Raw genomic sequence first — 13,728 nt, forward strand, 5'->3', positions numbered from 1 at the left:
TTAATTTGAATATGTATATGAATTTCCAATGCATATTTAGTTTTACAAAATTTAAATTATATCACTAATTCTGATTTATCCAGTTTAAACTGCTTTATTACCGTATACACTTTGTTTATCAAAATTGTAGAAGCTTTGATTGATTGATGATAATAATAGCAATGCCATTACTGCCGACTATGATGATGAATAACCGTTTTGTGCTTTCAGTCCTTTGTATCGTGCGGCTGGGGTATCGGCAACATCGGATTCGTGATGATATGTTTTGGTGTCTGCAACGGTATCGCTTCGATCTTTGCCGGAAGTATAGTGAAACTGACAGGAAGAAACCCGGTTATCTGCTTCGCTTTGGCGCTTCATGTGGGCCTGCTAGCCGCATTGTTGCTGTGGAGGCCGTATGCAGAAAACAAAATGATATTTTTCATAATATCTGGTCTGTGGGGTATCTGCGATGCACTGTGGCTCGTTCAAATTAATTGTGAGTATACACTGTGATTTAAATTTACATTTGAATGAACTCGTCTCTATGATAACCGGAAAAATGATACAATTGACGGAAACAAACAAACAATAGACGTACAAATTCCTGACCGTCATTTTTTAACATAACAGCTAAAACGATAAAATATAAATGCATTCATACATCATAAAAATCTACAACTCTTTTTAAACTAATAGTTAGGTAGAAAGAACGATACAATACATGGTTTATTACAACGAATTGACGCGGCATTCCCGATCACGTAATTAAACATTTTTTGAAAGACTAAAAGGCTTCAGCTTTTGAAACTCGTAGGGAGTCCAAGTATTTTTATTTCAAGGGATAATTTAAAATGACATAGAAAATGTCAAAAACTGCATACATATGATAAATACAAGAGGTTGGTATGTAAATATAAAACCTTCAAGTTAATAATATTAACATCGACAAACAAAAAACCGTTAGGTCATACACATCGTACGTATACTACTTGTGAGAATTTGAAGAGTTTTTTTACAAACCATGTTAACAGATTTCATAGACAGATAAGGTATAGAAAATTTTTATTTTCATATCGTAAATATCACGGTTGCATAATTTACTTTTGTCTAAAGACTGATGTAAGTAAATCCACAATCCATTATTAATAATTTCAATTTATTAGACAAATTACCAGAGGATGAACAGTAAAGAGAACTATTAATACATGATTTTTTTTGACAAAAATATGTATTATAAATAAGGAGACAGAAGTTGTTGTAATCTAAGTGTTGGTAACAATTAGCACATGTAAAACAATGACTCTTGAATAATAAAATAGAATCAAAAATTACTCCAAGGTGTTTTGAATTATAGTTAGTCATATAAGAGTTTAATACTATCCAATAGATCGTTTGGTATAATCACACATTGGGACTAGTTCGGTCTAGCGACTTGTCATTTATTTCATTGATATGAAAAGTCAAGCAACGCTGATCGCAGTTAGTACTTGAATGGGTGACCATCCGAGAAGGCTCGCGATGCTCGTCCACTGTATGTTGGCGTATTCACAGAAGCTATACAAATTTTACTCGAGGTTTGTATAGGAAGACATAACATCCCTAGGAAGGAAAGTTGCTCGCCACCTGGCAGCGGTGTTTAGCTATAGTAGCAGAAATAAACCGACGTAAAATAACTAAAACGGTAACAGCTAAGCTAATTATACATAGTTTCTCCAATCGAAAAGAAACTTAATTTGCAAGGAAATCTTCCGCCAAAAAGACGCGCCCAGGTCTTGCGAGACATTTTGAACACCTGTTTAAAACAGATTAGTGTTACAGCAACGCAAGCTGCTTTGTGATGTTCTGAGGAATAGAAATGTTGCTGAGAGGTATTTGTATCTTTTTACCATTGTAACAAACACAGTAACAAAGAATTTGTATGGAATTTTTGTCTTTGTGTAGAGTAACTTTCAGTTCGTGTTAGTGCTTAACCCGACTGAGGTGCTTGTTAGATATTCATAACTATTCTGTGATATTTTTAATATTGCTTCTACTTGGTATGCCGACTTTTTATAAACTATTTATAAGAAGCCTGATCTGTCGCTGATCAAATTCACCTGACCATTCTTTCATTGATTAATAATCAATCAATGAATAATTAAATTGTCAATTAAATAGCATAGTGGTGTCCCACTGGTTCTGGCCCCATATATTGCCTGCTTGGGCTCCAGGACGGTAAAAAAGTGATTCTATGTGATAATATTCGTGTAAAAGCCACATAATATCTTCTTGTCGTTCATAAGTAGAGATCAAACAGATTTGCCTATATACCTGCTATATGCTTAATACCTGCCCCTGAGTCTATTTTGGAACCTAAAATCAGAGGAAGTCACTGCAGCCCATCTGTAATAGCTATGTGCAACTGTTCTGTTATGCTGCCACTAGACCTCCATAGAACAGCTGCATAATCATAATAATAATAAAGGCCCAAAATAGCTTCTAAATTAAACCAGAAAGCTATAGGTATGCTTTTTGTAGTTATATGTACAGGGTGATTCACTATATTTTGACCCCCCTTTAACTTTTTTGTTTTAATAGTTATAAAAAAATGTGAAATACAAAAGTTGCACGATTTTTTATGAAGCTTTCGAAAATGATAGTAGAAAAACAAATGAAGTTCCAACAAAATGGCCGCGGATGTTAACTTTGTTAATTTAAATGGAACACCCTGTATATTTTTACATATTCGGATAGAACGTTCTTTATCGAGCATAGCCATATAGGGTTTGTTGGGTCCATCTCTAACAATAAGTGAGATAATATTAAAAAACGAAAATATGTTTTTTTATTAAGAAAATAAGACATCTTGTAATTGTTACACCTCTTTCAGGCATTTATGCCTTTTTTCCAATTACGTAAGCATTTAGATTTAGTTGTAATATATTTTGACATATCGGACATTGATATAGTCCAAAATGCGTATAGGTATTTTAACTAAATCTCACTAATTAGACCGTGTGAGGCCAATTACTCATGGACAATGTTATATGGTAGGTCGTGACAGGTAGTAATGTCATGATAACATTGTTATTGTTTGACAGTTTGTATTATTAGGATATCTTAACTACTAACTAACTCTTAATAACTCTTACTACTCGACTCTACTTACTTACTTACTTACTTACTTACTACTCTAACTCTTAACTACTCTATTTTAATTCCTATAATATTTAAATTTTCTACTTCTGTGTGACCCATTTTAATTAAATAATAATACAAACTGTCAAACAATAACAATGTTGTCATAACTACCATATAACACTGTCCATGAGTAAATAGGCCTCTCACGGTCTAATTAGTGAGATTTACTTAAAATACTTATACCCATTTTGGACTATATCAATGTTCGATATGTCAAAATATATTACAAATAAACCTAAATCCTTACGTAATTGGAGAAAAGGCAGAAATGCCTGAAAGATGTCCAACAATTACAAAATATCTTATTTTCTTAATAAAAAAAACCTTCTTTTCCTTTTTTTAATATTATCTCGCTTATTGTTAGAGATAGACCCAATAAACCATATATGACTGTGCTCGACAGGGAACGTTCTATCCAAATATGTAAAAATATACAGGGTGTTCCATTTAAATTAACAAAGTTAACATCCGCGGCCATTTTGTTTGAACTTCATTTGTTTTTCTACTATCATTTTCGAAAACTTAATAAAATATCGTGCAACTTTTGTATTTCACATTTTTTTATAACTCTTAAAACAAAAAAGTTAAAGGGGGGGTCAAAATATAGTGAATCACCCTGTACCCAGTATACCTGTAATGAAGTACCCAACTCAATTTGCAGTTGCTGTCCAGAGTAATCCCAAAAATATTACAATTCGTTATATTTGATACTATTGAAGCTGCCTGAAATCTACTATTCCGTTTTCTGATAAAGAAGTCAATGTCGATTTTTTGTAGGTTGTTTTTTGGGCCTTTGTCACCACCACGCCATTTTTCTACTTTAGAATATTTAAAAAGCGCACATTGGAGGAAGCACTGAAGCCTTTCATGTAAATGAATTCTTTTAGTTTATAGGCCGTAACTTTGCTTCTAATGATGATCTGACTTTGACTTCTTGAATAATTGTCACAAATATTTTTTGGTAAACATTAATTAAGGGGAAAACTTTTTAGAATATATTTCAGATACTTTTTTTAGCAGAAAGTTAATAACTTACTGAGCTATTGTATTATTTGTGAGATTGTCTACATTCTTTAAAAGTTGTAAATTAAGAAATATTTGATACTAGAAAGGTATTAAACGTGTATATTAAAGTTTAAATAAAAACGATAAAAGGAAAATATAAATTCATTAATTAATTACAATAGAAAATATTTTTCTCTTCATATTCTAGAAATATATTATATGCTTTGTATTAAAAATATTAATTATATTTAATACTAATTATTATACAGGGTGATTCAGAACTTATCCAAAAAAATTTGGGAATAAATGCGGCATGAGAAATGGAGTCAATATCGTAAAAAAAAATTTTTATAAAATCCTTATAGTTTCCGAGAAAAAAATTATTGAAGTTATAGTACTTTCAACGACTACATAGCTGGACAACTGTAGTCTCTAGCGTCATTTGCAATGCGCGTGGAGAGCCACGTGGCCTCAGCGACTCCGAATTCTGAAATCGTAGTTTGCAATCGTCGTTGCAACAGTATTTACCTGTGGTGTTTACAATATTTTTTTAATAGTTAGTGTCAAAAATGGGTAGTTAGTGTCAAAAATGGTTTGCGTATATAGCAACTCGGAGTTGATGGATATCGTTTTAATTTATGGTGAAGCATTTGTGTTATGGTGAAGCAAGACAACATTTGTGTTAGTTCGTAGAAACTGAGTAAGACGGACCTAAATGTCTTTACACGTTGGTGGATTTTGAACAATTGTTGTAAAATCGGGTATGTCAAATAATGATTTTATTATTTAAAAACACAAATTAATTGTATTAATTAATAAAGGCAAAAGCAGTTGAATTTGCCGATATAAAATAGGTGCGATAAAATTATATTTACATATTTCTTTCCTTGCGAAAGTTTTTGTCCGTTTTTATCACACCGCCATGCCGGTCGCATTGTGCGAGGTCAGGTTTTACAGTGGACCAGTTTCCAGTGCCGTGCAGAAGTGTATTTTTAAATCATTTTCGAACTGCCCTTTTTGATTTTTTCTTTACAAAATTGTATTTGTAAGGGTCCCCTGTACATCTAGAACTTTTTTTTTGGATAAGTTCTGAATCACCCTGTATATTGAATAATAATAATTATTATAATTACAATTAATATTAATATTAGACTTCAGGCCTTATACATATTATAATTCATTTTACAATAAATGATTATGTTGAAATTAATGAAAGTTAAATGAGCGTTAACATTTCTGTGACCTAAAAGACAATAATCAAATTAGAGGGGTTCATAATGATAATATATCAGGAGATTTGAAGCCAGACGGCAGCTTTGACTCGAAGTTGTTGATCTCCCTTTGGGTTTAATTTTACTGATGCTTTTGACCCTCACTCGTCGTTAACTGTGATGTTAAGGATAATCTACTGAATTTGTTACGCATTTAATGCGATTTCTCACCTTCATCTTTATTTATTGTAACACATGTCCATTATCAAATTTCAATAGGTTGTTAATGTCGCAAAAGAACTTGATTTATTATTTATATGTTTTTGATATGTACATATGTTCGTAATTTTTAATTTTTAATTTTTTTTTTGTAGCTACAAGATATAACAATGGCGCGAAACTGGAAACACGTTCACTGTTTGTAATTATCCACATCCGTTTTTTGCCTTTAATTTTAACATCCGAATATTGAAGGTACAAATGCAGTTATTCCGATTATTATGCCAAAAAGTGACGGCTATGCATCAGTACTATCAAATTTCATTCAAATCGGTCAAGTTAAATGGAAAAAAAATTAAATTTATTTCTGATGTCTTCTAGCGGTTAAACGAAGCAACTATGAATGAAGGTGAATCGATACATTTTATTATAAAAGTATTTAGAGCAATGACAATAGTAACACGACCCTACAAAATAAAGTGGGAGGTCCGAAAGACAAGACCACGGTATCTATATGTTTTTAGGGTCACTAAATCCAAATATGGTGTCCGTTTGATCCCGCCAGGTCTAGGTTAAGGTCAATTGAAAGTCAAATATAGAGAATCAATTTCCAACAGAGTAAACCTACATATCTATTCATTTCTGGGGTTGCTGAATCCGAATCCAGTGTCCGTTTGACCCGATTAGCTTTGATTTAAGGTCAATTGAATGTCAGTTGTAGAGAATCAACAATGTAACAAAATATCTATACATAAATGCTTAACTTGAGTGTTTCGAATATAGAATTTGAGAATATTTAACAGACCCGATCGGTTCAAACGGACCCTGGATTCGGAATCAGCGACCCCAAAAGCGTATAGATATATAAGTGACTTTAACCCGAAGCCGATCGAGTCAAATGGACAACGGATTCGGATTCAGTAACCTCAAAAACGTATAGATACGTAGGTTTACTCTGTTGGCAGCTGAATCTCTACAATTGATCTTAAACTGACATTAACTCAGACACGAACGAGCCAAACGGACAACGGTTTCGGGTTCAGCGACCCCAAAAACATATAGTGGGGTCGTGTAATTTAACATAATTAGTAAAATATTCTTTTAACGTATTTTTTTACGAAATACATTGTACTTAAAAAACTCGTATTTTCCTAGTGTACGTATAGATTAATAAATTTTAACTTTTTCCATTCGTCTTTTCTTTAATGTTTCTATAAATTATACTAGACTTATGTAAATCATTTACTAGTACTGTGGCAATTTTTCAAACAAGAATATGAAGAAGGCACATTCGCTACATACATATTACTAAGTGAAATGGGTTGCTTACTAAATTAGGAAAAGGTGACATAGCATGATATATTCAGCACGCTATGATTCGGTGTTATTATATTAATTCATGAAATGTCTCCTACGTGAGTTCCGAAACAGATAACGCATGCCAGCGCCTGGAGACAAATGCTTTCCTGTTGGAGCAGTGCCAAAATTACGTAAGATTAATACCGAAAATGAGCTTCAATGTGCAGGAAGTAATGTAAATACTCATGGCAGTGAAGAAGTTGATCTAACCCAAATACATTTATATTCTGTTGCTTTTTTTATTTATAGTATATCTACATATTCAATTTTTTTAGAGAAAGTTCTAATGATTTACAATATTCTGTACTGTGAAAAATTAAGTTTCTTTTTTGACATAGGTTAAATACCGGGTGACTCAGTTTGGTATTCGCGGTCCTGTATCTCTTTTATTTTAACAAATAGCTATAACAAACCCTATATATTTTTAAATCGCCGCTCAAAATCTATCAAATGACATTTTTAAATCGTCTCCATGATAACATATGTCAAAATTGCTATAGTCAACTGTTTTTGTTCAAATGGCACACTATATATTTTTTTATCAATTCCGGAAGATATTTTTTTCTGCGTTCAACTAGTAAGGAAGTCTATAGTTTCATTAGAAATATTGCTAGAAAAACTGCAAAAAAATGAACCCTACTTTCAGTAACTTTATTCTGAAAAATGATAGCCAGCTGCGAAAACAAGTTACTATGTTTTTTAAAGTAACATATTTTATTTTTAATACGATAATAATATAACAATTTAAAACAATATTTATTTCAAATGTTCAAAATGACCTCCATTTGCTTCCAAACACAGAATAGCTCTATTTATCACTCTCTCTCTACAAACACATTCTAGTGTTTCTTCATTTAATCTCCGACATTTTACTCTTATTCTGTTTTTAAGGTAGTCAATATCATTTAAAGACAAAGAGTAAACTGTTTCTTTTAGGTAATGCCAAAGAAAGAAATCTATATGAATAAGATCAGGATATCTATAGCAGGCCATTTAACATCTTTATCGAATGTTCTTCATCTCTTACCCTTCTGGGTTTAAAAACTCTTCATTTCTTTTGAAAACCAACTGCGTCCAAATTCCTGGCGAACTTTCCGAAAATTTTATCCGATGGAAGTTGTCTTTGCGGAAAACGATGTTGGTATAAATACCTGGCAACTTTAGCGTTCTTTCAACACTCCATAAATTAAAATCATATCTATTTTTTCTTGGTTACTATAAATATTCATGTTATAGTAATAGTAATTAGGTATAGATAGAATAGGTAGGTACAAAATATCAATTATTTTGAAAAACCGTTATTTAGAAACGTCAATTCAGCTGGCTATCATTTTTCAGAATAAAGCTACTGAAAATAGGGTTCATCTTTTTTGCTATTTTTCTAGCAATATTTCTAATGAAACTATAGACTTCTTTATATAACTGAATGCAGAAAAAGAATATCTTTCAGAATTGATAAAAAAATATATAGTGTGCCATTTGAACAAAAACAGTTGACTATAGCAATTTTAACATTATGTTACCATGGAGACGATCTAACAATGTCATTTGATAGAGTTTGAGCGGCGATTTAAAAATATATAGGGTTTGTTATAGCTATTTGATAAAACAAAAGAGAAACGAGGCCGCGAATATCAAACTGAATCACCCGATATACTTAACAATCTATCTAGAAAATTACAGTTTTCTACTGTTATCAAAAATATTTCATCAACATAATTTGACATGTATATAATAACATAAAATTTTGGAGTCAGTTGGGGTTGGCTGTTTTTTTTTTTTTTACTAAAACGTATTTCTTGGTCTTACCACAAACTTGCATTATAATTGATTAATACTGCATAAAATGTTATACTTACAATCACCAATTTACAAAAAATTTAAGAAATTCATTTACTTATCTTCATTATCTAGTCTTTCACCGATTATTAATTTTGATACTCATAAAGAAATTAATTCTAACATACGAGGTTTGTTCAGAAAATAACCGAACTTTATTATTTAAATCTTTATTATTCATTTTATACATTATTCATACTTGTTTCCTTCAAAGTACTCCCCTCTACTATTCACATACTTTTTCCAGCGGTGCTTTCCATTTCACTAAGCAGTTCTGAATAACTTCATTTGAAATGACCTTTAAATAATCTGAAAACGGCATCCTTTTAGGACTGATTTTAATTTCGGAAATAAGATAAAATCGCAAAGAGTCAGAATAACGAGTAAGGAGGGTGAGGGAGGACAGTAATCTGATTTTTGGAATAAAACTGACGAATTAAGAAAGCTGAGTGTGCAGGCGCACTGTAATGGTGCAAAAACCATGAGGTGTCTCGGCACTGTGGTCTCTTTTTGCGGATTTTTTCACGTAACCTTTGTAAAATACCTTGATAGTACACGGTTCACTGTTTCACCTCGCAAATAATTCAAAATGCACAATTCCATTAAAGTCGAAAAAACAGTGAGCATCACTTTGATCGAAACCTCTATCGAGACTTACGTGCTTCCTTGGGGCATGGAGATCCTTTGCCTATCCATTGTGACGAAACTTTTGTCTCAATATCGTAGTCGTAAACCTAGCTTCTGTCTCCCGTTATGATCCTTTGAATGAAGGTTTCATCGTCATTGACCTTGAATAATCCTTCAATAATAACGACAAACGCCCACAGGATTTTCTTTCTGTTGTTTGGCCATCAAACGAAGAACAAATTTTGCTGCAACTCAATGCATATTCAATTTTTCAGTCAAAATTTCATGCCATGCCCTAATTATGATGCTAACCTCTTCTGCAATTTCTCTGACAGTCAATCAGCGAGTTGCACGCACCAGATCTCTGACTTTCTGAATGAAAGGGTCATCAATTGAAGTCGTAGGCCTTCCTGGTCGAGGATCATCTTCAATTGACTGACTCAATCGTGAAAACCATTCGCAACATTGCGTACGACCTGAAACATCATCTCCATAAGCTTGTTTGAAAAGTTGAAACTTTCTGTGAAAGTTCTCCACAGTTTCACGCAATAATTTATGTTGCATCGTAGTTCCACAAAATCGCACATTTCATAAATTGTCACTAACACTTAAATAACAATATCACGAAAACTAAATGAGATATTAACGATCCAAGACCATGTGGTTTAAATACATCCATTAGTACTCAATTGAAACAGCTCGGTTATTTCCTGAACAAACCTCGTATGTCTTGGTAACAAGTGAGAATTTTTTAGATAGAGAATTTTTAAACAAAACATTTTATTATAAAAGTTGATACACAAACGCTGGGTGGCATAAAGCAGCAACATGAATAATTTAACAGGATAAGCCAAAATGCAATTTGGATAATTGGTAAATGAACGCACTGCTTATATCTTTTACCCATTTGCAAGAACGTGTTGGTGGATATTTAGCTATTAGTCATTAGTTCAAACTAAAACTAACAATTTTCGCACTTAGAAGTAGAATTGGATAGAAATAAACATTTTTGAACCCATGAAAATCTAGAAATCTATCGGAAAATTAGTTATTTTATGTTGTAAACAATTAAATTACCTGCAATTGTTTGTTAAAACACAAAAAACTGAAATATTATATTTTAATAGGTGTTTTCTGCTTATAAAGGCTTTAAATAAATAACTGGAATTTCATTTATTAAAAAATCTTTTCATTTTCATTCCTACCGACCAAACTCATAATCTAGCCATGACGCCTGGTCTTCTGCCTACTTATGTTGTAAAACTGCCGAATTTCTATATTCCAGTTTATGAAAAGATTCTGGAAGCCAGTTGCACACAAATTAATTTACTGCTGCATTATTTGAAGGTTAATACCACCACGCTTGTCATTTTAACTGGAGTATTTTAACGGAATAACATCTCTCTGCTTTAAATGAGGCCACTCACACTTACCCCGGTGGCACCGCAGCATTCGTACCGACCGCGTTACGCTGCTGCCAACATCTAGTGGAAAAACAAGTTATTCAATTAAATCCTAGGCGACGACGGTTGTACATAGTCTATTTTCCTACCCATAAAAGAAAAGATTCTTAAATAATGCCAAAAAATTATTTGTATGTACTTATCTAAATATTCTAATTATTTAAACAGTAATTCTTTAATTCAATATTTAAAATGAAATATGTGAATTTTTATTATTAGTACCTTTAAAACAATGCTGTCACAAACTCCTGGAATTTAAATCAATTACCTAGGCACATACAAAAGTTATGCCTGCTATGGTACAGCCTTCTAGATGTAGTATTCCAAAGCCAAATTCCTTCATAGTTTTAGCTAGTTACGTCGTGCTTAGTGCGCATTTTTCTTCATTTTATACATGCTGTTATTCATTTATTCACCGACCAACTTCTTAGCTAATTTACTTATTTGAGCTTATAATCCAATTTGAAATATGTATAACTTTAATTGAATATCTTCTAAAAACTGTTGTTCGTAGAAAAAGAATTTAATAATATTCAATTTATCTATCAGTACAAGATTTATTGCTGGTATACATACATATATCTTAAGAGAAATTATAAGTTTCGTTGCTTTTCATGGACCTCATGAATCTCAAGTAATGTTTGTCAATTCTTCATTTCAAAAATAATCAAGACATTTTCTTTCCGAATTAAAAAACGATAGTTGAAAATTTACCCTTGATAAGTTTCAATCTTCATCTGCAATAAAATAAATAATGAGATTCACCATCTTTTTCCCCTACTATTAACTGCAGGCATGTTATGGACCTCCACATCTTAGAGTCCCTTATTCTAAAGTTGGATGTATTGTACTTACGTTCCACTGTTCTGACAGTGGCATCTTCATTGTTATCAGCTTCCGAATTGTTCCAAACAGTCTATAACAAACTCTTTCTATGCCTTCACACTCGTGGGGTTGCATCTATTAATCCTGATATGATCTACCAGGCCAGTATTACTTCGAAGTTTTCTGAGTTTGCAGTGTCGTATTGGTTATCCTTATTGATCTACGATCAATAGGTTTATCGACAACACCTTTGATGTTTTATGATTTAAGAACTTATTGGCTTGCCCTTACCCAGGGGTACCTTGTCATATTTTTGGGTTTTATTTTTAACCCAAATCCGCCTTACTGTCTTAACAACAAAACTAGCAAACTTATGGTTTTTGAAGGGCAGCAGTGCGTTTGTAACCATGTATCTAAGTGTTACGTCGTTTTGACTTTCTAACAATACTAAAGCATCGGAACAACTTCATACCAGCTTGGATTTGATCGGATTAGAACTGATTGTCTTTAGTGTTGCCTGATACTTGGAGCAAATAACAAATCGTTGATTTATAACATTCATCCTTACAAATTCCGTCGCACTATTGACAAATAATAATGTTCTGAACACAAAGTTGTTAATATAAATACCTCACATATTTACAATTCCTTACTGATTCCTAGTTGTTGCTACAATAAGCTATATTGTGGAAAATAAAATGCAAAGGAATATGATATGAAAATTGAGTCAGAATGCTCGTTTATGTTTATTTTTCATTATGTGTATATTATAGAAATCTAAATTGTATTTTCACTATTATTTATTTTTTCAATAAGAATAAGTAAACTGTATTTCATATAGAAAAAAATTCACCATAAATCATTTTTGGTAGATTTTAGTTTTTAATCAAACAATAAATTGTATTACATAAAGAACAATCTTTACCTATATGCCCACGCACGCAAGATTGCGTGTCTTCAGCTTAAAATAAAAAATATTTTTGTTGCAGCTCTGAGTGGTATCCTTTTCCCCGGCAAAGAAGAGGCCTCTTACAGCAACTTTCGCTTATGGGAGTCGACGGGTTCCGTAATAACATACGTATACAGCCCTTATTTATGTACTAATGTAAAAATTTATCTGCTGCTGGGCCTGTTGATTATCGGGGCTCTTGGATATACTGGCGTGGAGTTCAAACAATATAAAAGCCGGGTTAAAGACAAGGAGACAAAGGGGAAATTTGAACTTATTAACGGCCCCGAGAAAACTGGAGAAGTAGCTGAATAGATTGTAACAATCTTGACAATTTTCTGTGATGTACCTAAATATTTTTGTAAAATATTTATACAGTGTATAGTATAGAATAAAACAAGTTTTTATTTATATTTCATTTTACTGACATACAATATTGTTACGGAAACCCACTTATCTTATTAATTACTTAATTAACTTCTAGATTTTAAATTTAAAATTTTGCAGTTTTCTAGAAGATGTCTGACTATATTCTATTCGATTCGAGATGCGTTATCGGAGACCTAGAAAATACTAGAACATGGATATAAAAAACGTGCTGTCTCGACGTAAGTAACGTCTTTTTTGGAAAATCAAACATAAGAGGCCGAAATATAAAACTAAAGAAAGTACTTGCTGAAGGTGAAGAACGAAAGAATTAGTTATTAAAATTCCATTGGAGTAATAACTGGAAATTGAGAAGAAATAAAGAGCTATGCCCAGTTTGGGTCCCAAGAGACCAGTTATGAAATGAACAGCGGACCCTTTAAGATGTAGTTATGAAGAAATTGGTTTCAACTGACTACTTGAAGTCTGGGGGATTAAATCGACCAAAATATCGAGTTTGTAGATTTTCCATCCGCCATATTGGATATGATATGTTGAATTTTTAATAATAGCCCAGTCATTATAGACATGAAACAGCATGTTTAAAGAAAAAAATACTATTAGAAGTTTATCTGCGGAATATTGTTCGGAAACCTGTTATAAACAAAATATCAAAAAATCAACTCGAGGCTAGTTGGGAAAC

The 13,728-nt window shown here is 32.3% G+C and overlaps 1 protein-coding gene across 2 annotated transcripts in view; it reads left to right on the top strand.

Annotated features, from left to right (window-relative positions):
* The window catches only part of LOC108907287 (UNC93-like protein), a 146,820-nt gene extending 133,750 nt beyond the window's left edge, over positions 1-13,070 (top strand). For both annotated transcript variants that reach the window (XM_018710897.2, XM_018710898.2), the window contains exons 6-7: positions 211-478; positions 12,700-13,070. In XM_018710897.2, the coding sequence (XP_018566413.1) occupies positions 211-478; positions 12,700-12,974 (543 nt within the window). In that variant the 3' untranslated portion in view covers positions 12,975-13,070. The remainder of the gene's footprint in view (positions 1-210; positions 479-12,699) is intronic.
* Positions 13,071-13,728: the final 658 nt, after the last annotated feature.

The sequence above is a fragment of the Anoplophora glabripennis genome, unplaced genomic scaffold (genome assembly GCF_000390285.2).
Source record: "Anoplophora glabripennis isolate ALB-LARVAE unplaced genomic scaffold, Agla_2.0 scaffold190, whole genome shotgun sequence".
In the NCBI taxonomy this organism is placed as follows: domain Eukaryota; kingdom Metazoa; phylum Arthropoda; class Insecta; order Coleoptera; family Cerambycidae; genus Anoplophora; species Anoplophora glabripennis.